This window comes from Apus apus, chromosome 17, assembly GCF_020740795.1.
Source record: "Apus apus isolate bApuApu2 chromosome 17, bApuApu2.pri.cur, whole genome shotgun sequence".
Classification (NCBI taxonomy): Eukaryota; Metazoa; Chordata; class Aves; order Apodiformes; family Apodidae; genus Apus; species Apus apus.
The window spans coordinates 6591246-6607291 of NC_067298.1; the positions used below are offsets into that span (position 1 = coordinate 6591246).

The window sequence follows — 16046 nt, forward strand, 5'->3', positions numbered from 1 at the left end:
GAGAGTCTGTTTTGCCAGACAGCACCTGGAAGTCAGTAATTACACAGCAAAGTCAGTGCAAGTTGGCATGGTCTGCTGTGAGGTCTGGGCTGGCTGCCTGGTGGCTCTCCTTGATCTCCTGGTGGGGATGGAGGAACTGGCACCCCAGCTGGCACCCACCAGCACCACCCCTGTTTAATGGCATGAACTGCTGCTGAAGGCAGAAGAAGCTCCCCACCATGAATTAGGAACATGAAGCAAGAGGCAGAATCCTTTAGGGACTCCTACTTTAGGGTCCTGTGAGGCTCAGGGAAATACTCCAATAAAGGACCTTCCTCCACAGAATTGGTTGAAAAATTCCATAGAAGTCAGTAATTTCATTAAAGATTAATTCATATTGCACACTTCAGTGGAACTGATAAAATAAACCTCTCCCCTCCTGTACACAACCTATGGTAGGTGTTGGTGAGGTGCCTTTGTACCTACAACAACATCTTATAATGTCAGAGTCGCTGTTAATTTTGGGCACGTTCTCAGACTGCACCAAGTTCTGTTCCTTGGTGCAAGAAACACAGAGATACAGGTTCATGTGTCAGGAGACAAATTCTCAGCACTTCTCTTGGAGCAACTGCTCTCACAGGTTGTTGCAGGAGAGGAGGTTTAAAAAGCCATAAAAGAGGAACTCCCAACCATTACCGACTTTTCTTACAACTTTTATTGTGGAGCAATCCCACTGAGCAGAAGTTTCTATGTAAGACTTTGAAAGACAACCCATGATGTCCTCAGAAGACCTCATTCACCCAGCTGGCCAAGGCTCCTCTATTATTTCCCTGAGGATCGTAACGGGATTGTGCTGATTAGCTTGGATCAGTCTGAGATTTCAAATCTTTGTAGGCAGCCACCTGAGAATCTTATCTTGGGCAAGATCCTGTCTTCCCACACTAACGAGAATTGTGTCCCTTTAAACCAGATTATATCAAATGTCTAAAACAAGTTCTCAGCATTTTTTGTGGGAAGCACATGGCTTCCTCTGATAGCACTCTGAGTGGGTATCACCCCTAGTATCTTCAGTGGGCTTCATAAAAGATCAGCAGAGTATTTTTTTTCTTTAGGTAATAAATATTTTAGGATACAGAATACTGTGCTTTTCATCTCTTTTTTTCAATTCTGGTGAGCATTTTTGACCACATTCTTCTGTCTGATGGTTCCTCACCTTGCAGCAAGGAAGGAAATTCAAACTCTTAAAATATTTAGGTAGGTTTGTGGAAGGAGGATGCTTTGGTAGATGATGATGTTGAACCAGATGCTACAGCAAATGGGTGGACAAACAGCAGGTGCTGGAAGGGCAGGAAAGCAAACAGAGCTTTTGCATCACGCAGAGGTGCAATCCAGATTGTGTCCAAGGTGCTACACTACAAAATCTTTTAGCTACACAGATAGGTGAAATTTATTGACTGAAAGCTTTTGAAAATAGATCCACGCTGCTGGTTTAACCACACAGCCACAGCAGAAGAAACCAGCACGAAGGAAGAGGCTGCAGATGGTAAGAGATGTGACGTTCATTTAGGTCCCACTCAGCCAACCACACTGTACACTTCTCTAAAGAAGAGAGGACGAGCATTTCTGAAATGTTAAGAATAGCCCAGCTGGTCTGGGTGGATGTGGGCAGCCCCAAACCCAGTGGGTACCCCAGCTCAGCCCACCCTTCGCTCGCCCTGTGGGAACCACCCACCTTCCCCAGGAAGAACAGAGGTCTGGTTGTTCCAGCAGGTCGTCCTAACATGGGGAAACGTTTTCCTAGGGTCTTGGTCCTTCCACAAGGAAGTCACCCTTGAAAACCAAGAAGCTACATCTCAGCAGCTTCAGGGACCTGAGGAGAACTGTGGCAGCCCCTCTTTGTGACTCCAGCCCCTTGGAGGGGCTGCCGCAGCGGGGCCCGCCGGTCTCTCTTGTCCTGCCCGGACCTGAGGGGAGGTGTCGGACCTTCTGGCGGCCGCTTCCCGACTTCAGGTGCCTCTCGGAGGAGACGCGGCCCCGCTCGGCGCCTCCCGGCCCGAGGGGGCGAGAGCTCCGGGGCGGCGGCGCGGGCACCACCCGCTGCCGGCGGGAAGGGCGGGACGGGGCGCGCCGGGCCTGCTCCTCCCCGCCCCCGGCCCGCCCAGGAGGGAAGGAGCCGGCTTCTCCCCCCGTCCGGTGCCCGGCGTGGGCCTGGAGGAGGCTGAGCTCCCCTGCCGCGGCCATGGAGGCTTTCTGCGGGTCCCGCTTCTGGGTAAGCAGCGCGGCCGGCGGTGCCTCCTCCCTCCCTCCCTTCCCCCCGCTCAGGAGAAAGTTGGTCCGAGGGCAGCGCGGACCCGTCCCCTCGGTGTCGGCTGCGGAGCCTGTCCCGGGGCGGAGGAGAAGCGCCGTGCCCGTGTGCTCCCCGCCGCGGGTCCGAGGGGCCGGGGCGGGCAGGGGTCGGTCCTGCGGCTCGGGAGGGGCTGGGCTGCCTCCCCTGCCGGGCCCCTCCGGCGTCCCGAGAGCCGGCCGGGGAGCGGGGCCGGGGGCAGGCTCGATGGCACCTTTCTTGTTAGCGATTCAGCATCTCCGGAGCAGAGCCAAGACCCCACAAGGTCCCAAGGGGACCCTACAGGACCCCAGGCCGTTCCACAGCTCCCGCTTTCCTGCAGGAGAGGTCGTGTTTCTGGCTGCTCTCCGAACAGCTGTGGTCCACCTTGGACTGCTGTTGCCTTGTTCTGAAGGGTCCGGTTTTAGTTGTTGCTGCTGCTTTCCGGGCCCCTCTGATGAGCGGCAAGGTCCTCCTTGTTAAGAGCCTGTTAACTGTTGAATATGTGTTCGTGGTAGCCCGGGAACGCATCACAAGCCTCGGAGGATCGCAGAGACTTATGCTAGTTAGTATTTGGAGCCTTTTGGAAAGGCTGATTGCAGCAGGCACCGGGTTTGTAAGCAGAAAAGTTTGGAAATTGCTGCCACGTTCTGCTCTCGGGGTTAAGTGTGTAAACGCTGTTAGGAGCACTTTCCCCAAGGTACAGCATGTGCTTTCCTCTCTCTGCTGTGTAAGCAGGCGCTCTAGAGCCTATGAAGCCAGGGGAGCTGAGCAGGTATGGTGAATCTGGAACTGCCCGCCAACAAATCGCAGGTTTTGCCCATGCCTTTCTCTTATGTTGATTTAGTTGAAGGGGTACGTTTTCAAAGAAAGATGAGCGGGAATGAAAAGGAGCATCTGAAGATGAGTCACTGCTAGAAAGCTACTAAAGGGCAACACAGGATTGGCCATGAGGGCTTAATGTTGAGCTCCATCTTCAGATACCTAATTATCATTCAAAATCTATCATCTCCACGTTACTTTTTAACAGAGAACTTACGCTGCTAAGCCCCTTGGTTACATTTCTTTGTTCAGTCACAGATTTCATTTCCAAGTGCTCTGCAGGCTCTCTGCTACAACAGTTGGCAGATAAGCTTGCTCAAACAAGTATTTTCACCTCTTTTTTTTTCTACTAGAAACGCTTATAGAACAAGAACAAGCATAAACAGATCAACACTGCTCACTAGTTTGTAGACTGCCTTGGGAAGCATGTCTTGGCTTCTCAAGGGGAGACTTTTAGTGCACCTACTTTTAGTGGCCAGAGCTTTTGATGGTCCTAAGTAGGAAGTAAATGTATCGTTCTGTACTTTATGCAGTGCTGTTATACTCAAGCACAGTATCCTTCGTGGTTCTGTGGATGCTCAGGTAGTGTATCCTGGTTTTAATATTGCCATGACTTTTCAAAACTAAACTTACAGGAAGTAATATGCAGGTAATCCAGGGGGGGGATTTAAATTACCCAATATTTATATACAGCATAAATGTTGAAGAGATCTAAATGTGTTTTAAAAAGCATAAATAATAAAAATATACCTTCAGCCTTGCTTGAGGTAATAGTTCAAATGTGATTAACTGCAGTTGATCTGAAGCATGATAGTTTGGATTGGGAGAGGAGTGCATTTTCTCTCCCAGCCTGTGTAGGAAGATGTCAATCATGTGTTACAAGGCTCTCCAGACACTTCTCCTTTTGTGTAATTATAGCATCCTTATGCCTCAACATAAAATATTACTAAAGAATAAATGGGGACTGATTGGAAAGAGCAATTTTCCTTAAGCAAATGGGCAAACAACTTAATAAATGTGGGGCTGTTACCTTCTTTGGAATGATCCAGAGTTGTTTAGAGTCAGAACAACCTTCCACCTGTTTCATTGTTAAAAGAAAATGATACTCAATAACTGTGTGAAATGGAACATGTGACTCAGTGAGCAAGAGTCTTAACCCCTATTTTTGGTAGCCATATTTTCTCTTTTAATAGGAGTGTATACAGTGAACTGATTTTATAAAGGAGATTTTAAGTGAAGATTACATGGATGACAGGCACCTTGAAATGGTTCTCTGTGTAAATACACCTGTTCCATTAGAAAATGCAGGTGGAGGCTTATTCTGAAACAGGTCTGCAAAAGTTGGTGTTTCTTTCACTGCTGTACACTTGAAGAAGGCAGAACAAGGTGAAAGGCAGTTACTGGCCCGTTCATGCAAAGTAATGGTGTTCAGATCAAGAACTTGATAAAATGTGAACCATAATATTTGCTTTTTCTTAGCTTATAAACCTAGACTCTTTCCTCATATTTTGTCAAATAAATTCTGGATGTTTAAACAGTTCTTTGTTTTGGAGTTTAAACCAACTATAATACTTTCCTCCTAAAAGGAGGCCAGAATCAAAACAAAAAGCCATTCAGAATTAGCTCATGGAAATGTTTATATTGAAATATATCAACTTTAACAGATGATTGATTTATCTTGGATTTTTCTGGCTTATCAAAAGTGTTTTGGTTTCAACTCTTCACCCTGATGCAGGGTGGGGAATTTTGCTGGAAATGTCAATGAGTTGGGATTTTTTGTGCTTGTGCAGAGGCAAAATAATTTCCTGTTTAACTCATTTTAGAAATAAGAAATTAAAGGAAATACTGTAGATCATGTTAGAAATCTATAAAAGCTTCTGGCTTCCAGATACTGCTTTATCTGCTGAAGATGCCATCAGCAGGTTGCTAATACTAAGACAGGGTAATTTATATATTAAAGAGGAACAATTTGAATGTTATTTTTTCAAAATGCAGTATAAGCAGTCTCATAGCCTGAACACTGTCTACCTCAGCTGAGAGTTCAGAACTAATTGTTGGTGTCTCCTAGCAGTGTTCCCAAGCTAAATGCCTTTCAGGAGGAGGTGAATGTGATAGCACGTACCCACACCAGGCAGTCCAGAGGTGTGTTATTTACTATTGCCCGTAATTACCTCCTGTTTGTTGTGTGACATACTTACTATGTGCTAGTAAGTGCTCTAGATAGGAGTGCCAATTAATGTGACCCACAATCTCTGTACTTGAGAAGTAGATACTGGTGGATTATCACTCATTAGTTGCTTGTGTCCTCCATTGCAGTAAAACGTTGAGCGGTTCCTCTGAGGGAACAACAAAGTGATCTCCTAGGGAGAGTTTGCTGCAAAAGTGTTTTGGCTTAGGGACTAAACAACATGAGCTTAGAAAACCAAATGCTGTTCCAGTGAAAAGACACTTTGTCTTTCTGTGGCTCGGTCTCTGAGTGAGAAGTGACACCGTGGCTGCTGTGAGGATAAAACATGAAGTGTTCTGCATTACTTGGGTGCAGTTGGGATGATGGGTCATGGCAACACCTTAGCCTACAGACACAGTGCCTAGGCTTAAACTGCAGCTTGTGTTTTTGGTGTTGGTTTCTTTTAACAGCATAAATAGGAAATGGGAGGACAAGTGATACAGCACTTTTGAAGGAAGGACCACAACTTCTAGTCAGTTATGAATGAGATCCAGGCTTGTTCCCTTTGATCCTGTTTAGTCCACAGAGCAGTTTCCTTACCTATCCCATGTCTTGGTATCCTGACAGATGTTGTGTTGTTTTTTTTTCCCCGTCCTATGTGGAATGCTGGCTCCTTCTTCATTAAAAGGCTCTTGAGTAATTCCACAGGAAGTTGCAGCAACTCTCAGCAGTAAACAATACCTCAGCCTTGTCTTAGAGACAATCTCATACAAGCACCCCGTTAACCTTTAGATTTGCAGATATTCCTTCACCCTGAGTCATTCTGTGAAGTTTTGTAGATTTGGACTAAAAGTCATGCTGCTCTCTGGAAATGCAACTTCCTGCTTTCTTGGCTCAAAGTGCCACTGGTGTCCTCTCTTCATAATTTCCCCTTTTGCTTCCTCATGTGTCATGCTTAAGGTTTGCTGTTGCTTTTTTTTGTAGTTCAAGATGACTTAGGACAGCTGAAGTAAGGAAGAAATGTTTATTTCAAGGAGAATGAGAAACATTGTACTTCTTGTGTAGAATTTTATTTTAAAAGTAAAGAAGGGTGAAGGAAAAGGAAGTAGCAGGTCATTGCAAAAGAGAAATTCTGCAGTAGGATCATATGGTCCAGACTGGCTATTCTTTATATATAAGCTTCTCCTTCTGCCACACTGTGATAAACACAGGATGTTCAGTGCTTATAGGAACTTAAACGTGATGCAGATCTCCTCATAATCTTTGCTAACTGCATCCCACTTCAGATAAGTGAGTCCCACTTCTATAGATTTCTTCACGAATGATCATGTCAGGTATCTGTGTTCTTTCTTGTGTTAGGTAGGAGATCAGAACAGGTAACTTTAATGACCTCTTCAGACATCAGATCTATGAAGTTACATGCTCTCAGTGTAGTTGTGCTGGTAACATCCTGAACTTAAAAGCAATTAAGTTCTCCAGCTCAAATACTCCAAGGTTTTAAGATTCTTGAACTGAGTTAAATGGAAGGTATTGATGAAAGATTTGGGCCTCAGATTCTCAAGGTCAAGAGCAGTATAAATATTTATAAATAGATTTAGAGTATTATCAAGGACCTATTATCATTAATCTGTGTGTAAATGGAATAAGAGATTATATTTGACCCTGTCTGGAAAAGACAAAGTGTGGGTTTGAGAGTTGTGAGCAAAACTTAAGACCAGTGAAAGCTGCTAATATTAAGGATTTATGGAATCCTTCCATGACAATTAGGAAAATGATATTAATTTCAGTAGAATATGCGAGTGTGATTGTTCAGGTTTTTCAAGGAAAGCAGTCATTGCCATTTCCTTCAAACCAGCACATTGACAGGTCAAAGGAACAGAACAGTCCTTAGGACAGAAGAATGGGGTAGCTGATAAAATTGTTACCATCACCGTCTGACCAGTATGGTTGATTTCCATCTGCAATTCCTGTTTGCAGTTCTGGAACTGCAGGAAATGGGATCTTTTTTTTTTTTTGGGGGGGGGTGGAAATGCCCAAGGGGAGAATAACTTTTTTTTTTTTTGCTCAGGTGCACCACAGCTTTGTGGGAGATGCTTCACAAAGGTCTTCTGGACACAAAAGCCTGCTTGTCCCTTCCTTTCATGTGTTTCCTGGTGGTGGGACAGTAAAACCTGAGGATGCTGTGAGATGGGGCAGATGGCAGGGAGGCAAGATCCCACCTTGCTCTAATGGAGGATTAAAGCTCCATGGGGAGACCTTTTCTCTGTAGCAAAACTCAAGGTGCTTAATGTTCTTCAGCTTTCAACAGAACTCTTCCTGGTCACAGCTCTGACCGTTTTAGCTCAAGTGACATAGCTGGTAGATGTAGTGCCTGGGATTTAGGAATACTATAAAGTTTGCCTCCTGAAAAGAAATGATAGCAGAAACAAAATGAGTTGCCTTGAGGAGCTCCTTAAAATGAAGCTTATTTAATCGCTAGAGTTAAGGATATAAAGCATTTTGAGATGGGCCTCACCTACCTGGTAGGCAAATTGCTATGCCACTGGAGTTATAATCCTTTCCTTTCTACATGTGTAAATCTATAATGTATTAAAATGAAGTGACTATTACTGTTTAAAATTTAATTTTAAAATAATTCCTTTGAGTAACCTATTAAATGGGATCTTTGATTTTTCCCAGTAAGCTAATGCTCCATTTGTCTCCTGGTAGTGCTGTGAATATGATGGGCCATTATCCAGTCACACGTTATTGGGCTGAGCTGGGGGAGAGCACAGCAGCAAGCAGCCAGAGATCTTCCCAGGAATGTGTTCAGGCTTTTGTACAACCAGCAGCCTTGGTTCTGTGCTGGGCCTCCATGAGCTGGCGTCTTGTCCCCGAGCTAATCTCACAGCAGCATGAGAGGACAAGTCAATGTAATAAAAGATCATTTACAGTAACGTCACGTGCTGGTGTCATAAAGCTTTCAGTTAGAACAGGCTAAGGAATGAAGAAGGAGAAGCAAAACTGTTTCACAGGAGTTGTTTCAAATGCCAAAGTAATTTAGTTTCAGACGTGATAATTTCTTTTTTTCTGTCTGAAACTTTTTGAGAATACAGAAATACATTTGATACTTGTGCAATTAAAAAGAAAAAAAGGATAATTCTCATTTCTTCCTTTGGTGTCTCTCCTTTCCCCCTAATAGAGTGACTTGTATTCTAGAATCTCCCTCACCTCTTTAGACATGCAATTTTAAAAATTTCCCTATGTACACTTGGAAACATGGAAAAGTAAAAGGGGGAAAAACCTCCACGTTCTGCTTAGCATCTTTTTTTTGTTACAGTAAGGGGAGGTGCAAGTAGGAGAAATGAAACAAAGGGCATGAAAAAACTTCATCCTTTTATGTTTCACCTCATTTGAAAAAGCAAGAGTCATGTTCTGGGGGAATCAGTTTCCATCTGATAGATCTTCCAGTAGTAAAATTGTGGCCAGTGGAAATCTTCATATCCAGCAGTGCTATTCTGCCTGCTGCTTTTTTCCTATTTTTTTCCTGCCCTGATACAGAGTTGCTACCTCTTGGTTACATGTTGGTGACCTGCAAAACTTCACTTAGGGTGGTGTCTAAGCTTCTTTGTGGTGAAGTGTGAAAGTTCTGGCTCATTTGGGTATTTGTAGCATTGTTGCTGTAAGCAGGTTGCAACTGAGCCACTGGGTCTCACAGCAGCTCTTTAGGGATGAAGGTGCTCTCTTGAGTTGCAGAATGTTTGTACAGATCATAATTAAACATTATTCTTTTAGAAATTAGTGATTTCTGGATGTCAAAAATCAAGTGTTAAGCTTTATGTTTACATCATTTAGTTGATACTGGAGAGAGGCTGTTCCTACAATTGGTTTGGGGTAAAACAATGTACCAGGGCAGTTCTGCCTTTGCCTCGATTTCTCTGAATAACATATTCCTTTTCCATAGTCACATGATCTCATATTTTCTTTCTCTCTGTGGTTTTGGCTTTGCAACACTGAGGACCGACCTTCACTTTCAGAAGGAGAGAAGAGGGAATAGCTGAGAGGATGGGGGGAGGCACAGGAGCAGAAGTTTCCTGCTCATGCTACCTGTAGTGGTGCTTTGTGAGTGCTTTTTCTCTCATCTAGTGCCACGGTTTAGGGAGTGGATTTCACTCTTTTTTTCTGATTAAAAATTACTTCAATTAGTAGGTCTATGGGTTGGGAGAAGAGTTTGGTTTGTGCACGTTAACTCCACGAGTGTAGCTGTAGTGTAATGCTCATCTGTGGCAGGTGAGCTTAGGTCAGTTCTGTGAGTAATAAACCAGGGTTAATCTTGGCCTTAAAGCTCATTAGCACCCAGAGCCTGCCCTTGCCCACTAACCTGCTGCTGCATTTGACTTCGTGGTGCTCCCCTAATTAGTGTCCTTGCAGCTGAAGAGTGTGACCAACCTTGGGTGCTTGAGATGGTGCATGACCCATCCTGCCCCACCAAACTCCCACGCTACTGTCATGTAAAGAACCTTGACCAGACTCTAAAATCTCATTATTGCTGCAGTCAGTCTGTCAGTTCTGGCTCCTTCTAGGCAGGCAGAGTGTCAGAGCAGTGCTGGTGACTTTTTTTTTTTTTGTGACAATCCCTTTTATTGTACATTAGCCTGACTGGATGGGTCAGCTTGAAATGGAGGGGTTAGGATGGAAAGGGAATAAAATAAAGCAGGGACCATCTCATTTGCAGCTGTTTCAGCTGTTCCTACCTCTTCATAATTGAGCTATGTTCATTACAATCCTTGAATTAACTCAGTTCCTTTCAGCTGAAAGGAGCTGGGATGGCTCAAATTAAGGATATACCCTCACATCCATCATCGCACTGGGCTGAAATAGAGCAGCCCGCTCCTTTATTTGTGCTTACACAAGGCCATGGGAAAGTCCTTTGATGATGCAATTAACAGAAAGCTTTCTCTACAGCAGTGTATAGCTTTGATCAATTTTAAAAGGCAGGGAATTTATTCTGCTGAAAGAGTGATCCAATTTCCTTCTTCTTTCAACCCTGATTTTGATCCATGAGCATTTGTACCTCTGTGGTTGCACTTGCTTTCCCTTCTGCAGGTTGGTCAGTGTCTCTCTGTCCAAGCAAGAAGACTAACTGCTCTAAAACAATTGAAGTAGGTGGGTTTTTTTATTATTTTTTTTTTCTTTAGATGTATACTGTCTTAGATGGAGACATTTTGTGTGGTCAACTTCTACTTCACTATCTCTCTTATGCTACAGATGCTTTTTGGGAAGCTCCATTTCTCAGGTTTACGTGACTTCGGCAGAATATAAACCAGCTTTTTTTTTTTTCATGCTGCCTCCTGTTTTAGTTCATCACATTAGAGAAGCTCTGAAAGTCAATCTTAAAACTCAAAAACTAAAAAGAAAAGAAAGAGAACCTGAGTGTTTTGTTTAACACCTGTGACTAAGCCAGTACATTGATTTTTTGCACGTCTGCTCCACAGTTCTCGTGCATTGTGTGGTGGTACCGTTTGTACCATGAAACCTCAAATTCAAGCAAAGACCTGTGACTAGTTACTCCAGGACCATAAATGAGGTTGGACAGGCTATGAACTTGTGCCAGGTCTATTTGATCCACTAATTAACCACTGAAGATCATTTTACTGCTGGAAAAGGACATTCAGTGTCCTACATGGTGTCCTTCAGTAAAGCAGGTAGCTGTTGCAGTGTGCTTTGGAAACAGAAAAATAACATTTCTAGTTATTAACTGTGTGGTTCATGCAGTACTATAAATGTGTGCATCCTCTCAGCCTTACCTTTTTTCCAGACAGTACTGCTGTGTTGTTGCAATGGAGAATGTCATGATCTTCTGCCCTGCCTTAAGAGGGGAGAGAAGTGTTGTTCATGTAATCGTGTGAAGGAAATGAGTTGTGCAGCAGTCACTGTGGATTAATGAAGCATGTTACTCCTTCTGTGCATAAGGGTGAAATTGTTCCTTTGGAATTGTAAGGAAATTATCTTGCTCTGCAAAGGCCATTTGAAACTGGCAGTGTTCCGGAGGCCTGGAGCAGAGTGCCTGTTTACATTTGGGCTCTAAGATGATTACTAGAGTTTGCCACAAATAGTTTGCCAGCAGGGACTAAGCAGGGGACATGGACAATAGCTAGAAGTAGGAGGTGAGACATGGAGAGGCTGAGATGAAGACTGGGCTGTAAGACTGAGCCCTGATAGTTTTTGGTGTTGTAGTTCAGAGCCACTGCAGAGCCATCCTCATTCTTGGGAGTGTGGTAGAGCCAAGAGAAAACCATCTTTCTTTTTTTCTCTCTTTTTGTAAGGCTGTGCAAGTGAAACTCACTGGCAGGATATCTGCCAGATTTAGGGGCAAAAGCAGTCCAGGAAAAGCTGCCTCTGCATTTAAGTTCTCACTAACTATTTATTCTGCGAAAGATGCCATTTCCATGTTTATTTACTGCAGGAAAGCGTTGTCACTTTCAGTTACTCACTTCCCTATCTTTTACTCTTCGTGTGTACCTTCCCAGTCAGCTTTCCAATTTGATTTTTAATCTTAAATAAGATGCCAACTCGTGATAACTGGCACAGAATCAGTGATGTGGCACATATTAACCTTGGGTAGAGTGTGAATGACGTCAGCACAATGGCCTTCACCTTCCTAGCAGATAAAGAATGAATTTGTGTTTCCTGTGCTTTTCCAGATTCTTTATGCACTATAGGAACTTAGAAACATGTATTAATTTATCTGTTCAATGGAGATAACTGCTTGAGGCTACAAAAGCTGTTGTTAGTTTTCCCTGGGGTTTGGAAGCTTTTGTTGCTGGCTGTTGGGGGAGCATCACTGCAGCCTCAGCTGTACCCTGGGTGAAGCCAGTGTGAGGCATTTGGGTTTTAAACTTCTGTGGTGGAGTGGGTTTAGACTTAAACCCAAGACCAGAACCCCAGTTTGCCTTTCTCAGCTCTCTAAACATCATCCTCAGAGTTTGGGAAAGGGATAGACAGGAAGTGCCCTGTTCCTGATTTTCAGCCTAGCGTTGTGCTTTCTGTTTGTTCCCCCTTTTCTCTGGAAGCTGTAAGGGATGATGTGCAACCAACCCAGGATACTTTGCATTGAACTTTGGTTGCCTTTGAGTGCTTTACCAGTTTTAAGGATGGCCTTTTCAGGAGGGGAAAGTACTAAATATTAGAGGAGATTTAATGGTGCTCAGAGCTTCCCCTGTTGAATACCTTCCATTAAATGAAGATGATGTATTTAAAACTGCTCATCTAAATTTAAGTCCTGCTGCACAGATGGGCCTCACTACGAGGGTTGTGACTGGATGATGGGTGTGTTTGAAAGCTGCTGGAAGGGGTAATGTCAATGGTCTTAACTAATAAACAGAAAGGCCCACTAATTTGTGAGTTTTAGACTCCAGGGGACCCCTTGTCTGCTGTGAAGCTGTAACAAGCATCTCTAATCTCTTTTCCCATGGATGCTGCCACTGCATTTAAGTATTATTACAGGATTAAGTAAATTGTTTGTCTGGGGGTGCAGTACAGCAGGCTGGTATTTCTGTGCTGTATCTCACCAACAGAGCCTCCAACCTGATCCAGGATACTGTGTCCAAGGCCATGCTGCTGCTTACAGACAGTTGCCACACAGCTCTTGGCAGTCTGGAGCAACTGTGGAATGCAGTGGGAATCTGGGTTAGGAAGAGATCACAGGATACTGCCCTTAAGACTCACTTGAGGGAAGTGAGCTGATAGTGCTGTTGGCTGTGGTGGACACGCTGGCTGCAGTTTCCCTGGGATGAGCTTCTTAGAGAAAGTGGTGCTTCCCAACACATGCTGCTGAGTATTTCCCCTTGTGAGGTGCCTGCTCCGGGTCATGGGGCTGCCTGCAGAGTTTTTTCAGTGGGTTGTCAATGAGGAGGACCCTGAGACAGGACTGTGAAGCACAGAGGAAGGTGAGTGGCTCTCAGGGTGGCACAGAGCCAGGGAACCTCAGTTATTACATCTCTTTCAGTAGCAAGTCCAAAGAAAACCTCCAAACCCAAACAGTGAAAGGTGGGTATTTTCATCCTTGGTCAGTATGGGATGCAAGAAGCATTTCAACTTGCTCTGCTTACCAGGACAGGGTTCAGAATATAGAAAGGCAATGACAGATTAAAGCAGGAGCCTTGAAGGTAGGAATCAAAGAGCTGGTGTGTCCCTCCAGCCATTGCCTCTTGTGTTTGTTCTGAAGGGTGGAGTTCCACAACTTCACTGCTGAATTGAAGGGTATTTAGCAATATTTAACAATGTTGGCTTGGTCAGGATAGATTGTATTGAGATTTCATGTCATATCCTGACTCAAAATGAATTGTTTATGGTTGGAGTGGATGTTGGAATATATGCTGTCAGTGTGGTGATTTATAAAGCCATAAAGTGGAGCTGCCAGCTCTCTGGAAACAAATCCAGCTTGGTAAGAAATGTGGTAAGCAAGAAACACAACTTTCAGATTCCCAAATTTAAATAATAATTCACAGCAGAGTCCCTGCTACATGCACATGGCATGACAACATTAGTCCACTGTGGTCCAGTCTTCGGGACAGCAAGTAATTTGCATGGAATCACACTACTGAAAGGCTTTAGGTGCTGTGTTTTCTAACAGGAGCCCCTCTGATTGTATTTAAGAATGCAGAGTCTACTCTGAGAAACCAAACTGTTGAAAGGGAAACTTTTTACAGAAACACATCTGTTCCAGGAAAGCTTGGTTGTCTGGTCCAGGATGGAATTGGACCTGGGAAAACATTAGCAAGATAGCCAGTAGTCAGGTCTGTCACCTTGCACATAGTTTTCTCCTTCAGCCCACGTCCGTGTTGCCTATGGGCCATGGGAGTAGTAGGCTCTTGGTCATCGTGTGGGTGCTGCTTGTACTTTCACCTAATTTTGGAAAGGTTCCAATTTATTCTCAGGGATAATTCAACTGAATCTCAGAATCTTTTTTTTTTTTTTTTTTAGGACAGAATTTTTGTTGTCTAGCCAGCTGTATTTATACGTTCAGAAATGCAAGTCTTTTGCCTTGTTTAAATAAGAGTTAATGAAAACCTTTAAATGGTTTGGCAGCCATACAGTCTGTGTCTTGGATACAATAGTCAGCCTGTGTTCAGTCCCAAGTTAATGGACATCTGGGGCAGTTTCTAGGTTTCTGTCAGAAAACCATTTCTGGACATTTTGGTTTTATAGGAAAGGTTTAAATTAACAGTGCTCTTCCCCCCACACACACTTTTTAATTCTCTTTTTCCTCTCAATAACTTTTCCCTTAATCCAAGTCTTTGTTTTATTCTGTTCCCAGTTACTGCTGTTCTTTCCTTTACCAGGCTTTTTTCCAGCAAGCCAGAGGAACACAATTGCAAACATGCTCAAGACATTGCTAAACCACATGTAATTGAAAGAGGAAATTAGTATTTTGTTGAATAAATGATAGTAGATAAGCTCTTGCTTTGGAACTAAAGAGCTCTTCAGCTCCAAACTTCTAGAGGGCATCTCCTGCCCCAGGCAGGGTAGCTGTTAGTAGAGCTTATCGTGTTAGAGAGGCTGAAGTGCTAAGGTGATGAGCCAAAAATGGGTGCTTCTTTATCTTCCTTTCTGGTGCCAGAGACCTGCTCGCTGGAGGAAAACACAGAAATAGTTTGAATGTGAGGCTGGAGTTTTGTTTGGTTTTGATCTTATATTTGAATTGCTGTGTAATTGCCCCTGTGTTGTGGATTTGTGGGTGAAGTTTCCCCTAGGTCTGGACAAACCTGTTTAAGTAAATGGGAATGTTTCTCTTCCCCTGGCCCACGCTGGTGCCTTCAAAAGAGCCTCTTCTCGACTGGAGAGGCACTAACTCTGCAGCATTAAAGGGTGCAGTTTAGATGCACAGTTAGTGGATTTGTGCCACCCCTCACCACTGCCAGAGATTTCATTTGTCCCACAGCTGACATACTGAGTGACAAACTTGTCACAGTTCAGCCAGGCCATCCTGCAACCTGCCAAGGCTTTGTAGTTTCATGATACTTAGAAGCTCTTTCATGTGCACGTGGATTGATGCAGTGATGTGTGTTCCTTCTGACAGATCATCACTGAGATTGAAAGACTGTCAGCAGACTCTGGCTCTTCAGTTCTCCTGAAATCAACTACTGCTTCCAGCATTTTATCTCTTTTGTGGTGTTAAGCAAAAGCAGGGCTGGAAATACTTTTGAAGAATTCATATTCAGACTAGTCAGTCATTCATTTATAAGAGGCTGGGACAAGTGGCTTGCCTTAACTGAAACATACTTCTGCTGAGAGCTCATTTCCAAAAATAATTAGGTACAAGTAAATTATTCTAGTTCAGAGATAAGACCTATCTGAACCACAGATATCTTAGTTTTATCATCTGCTTGTTAATGATAATAAAACAAAGTAATTGTACATATCCTGCAATAAAATATTTATCTACCACATTTAAGATGACACATCAGGTGGTGAAACAAAAGTTGTGAATTTCCAGTAGGTTTGATTAAAACCAAGTTCCCCTAAACTGTAGTGGAATTTCTATTTTAGTTTGAACTTGTGTAACTGTGTGTATGCACGTGGTGCATTCAGATCCTTAGGTACAAGTTGCATATGTGAATTGTGGTGTCCCAAGGTCACAGATGGAAAGCACTGCTTGCAAAGTTTGCAAGAAAAATCCATATTCCTACCTGATGGACAATACATTCCATTTACCTTTGTTTAGAATAGGGAAGTAATTTGAGTCAGAGGCATTTGAGTAAGAAGGATAAAATG

At 43.6% G+C, this 16046-nt stretch overlaps 1 protein-coding gene across 2 annotated transcripts in view; it reads left to right on the top strand.

Annotated features, from left to right (window-relative positions):
- The first annotated feature begins 2173 nt into the window (after positions 1–2173).
- Positions 2174–16046, top strand: part of ABCC3 (ATP binding cassette subfamily C member 3) — a 48665-nt gene continuing 34792 nt past the window's right edge. For both annotated transcript variants that reach the window (XM_051635044.1, XM_051635045.1), the window contains exon 1: positions 2174–2248. In XM_051635044.1, coding sequence (XP_051491004.1) covers positions 2219–2248 — 30 coding nt within the window. In that variant the 5' untranslated portion in view covers positions 2174–2218. The remainder of the gene's footprint in view (positions 2249–16046) is intronic.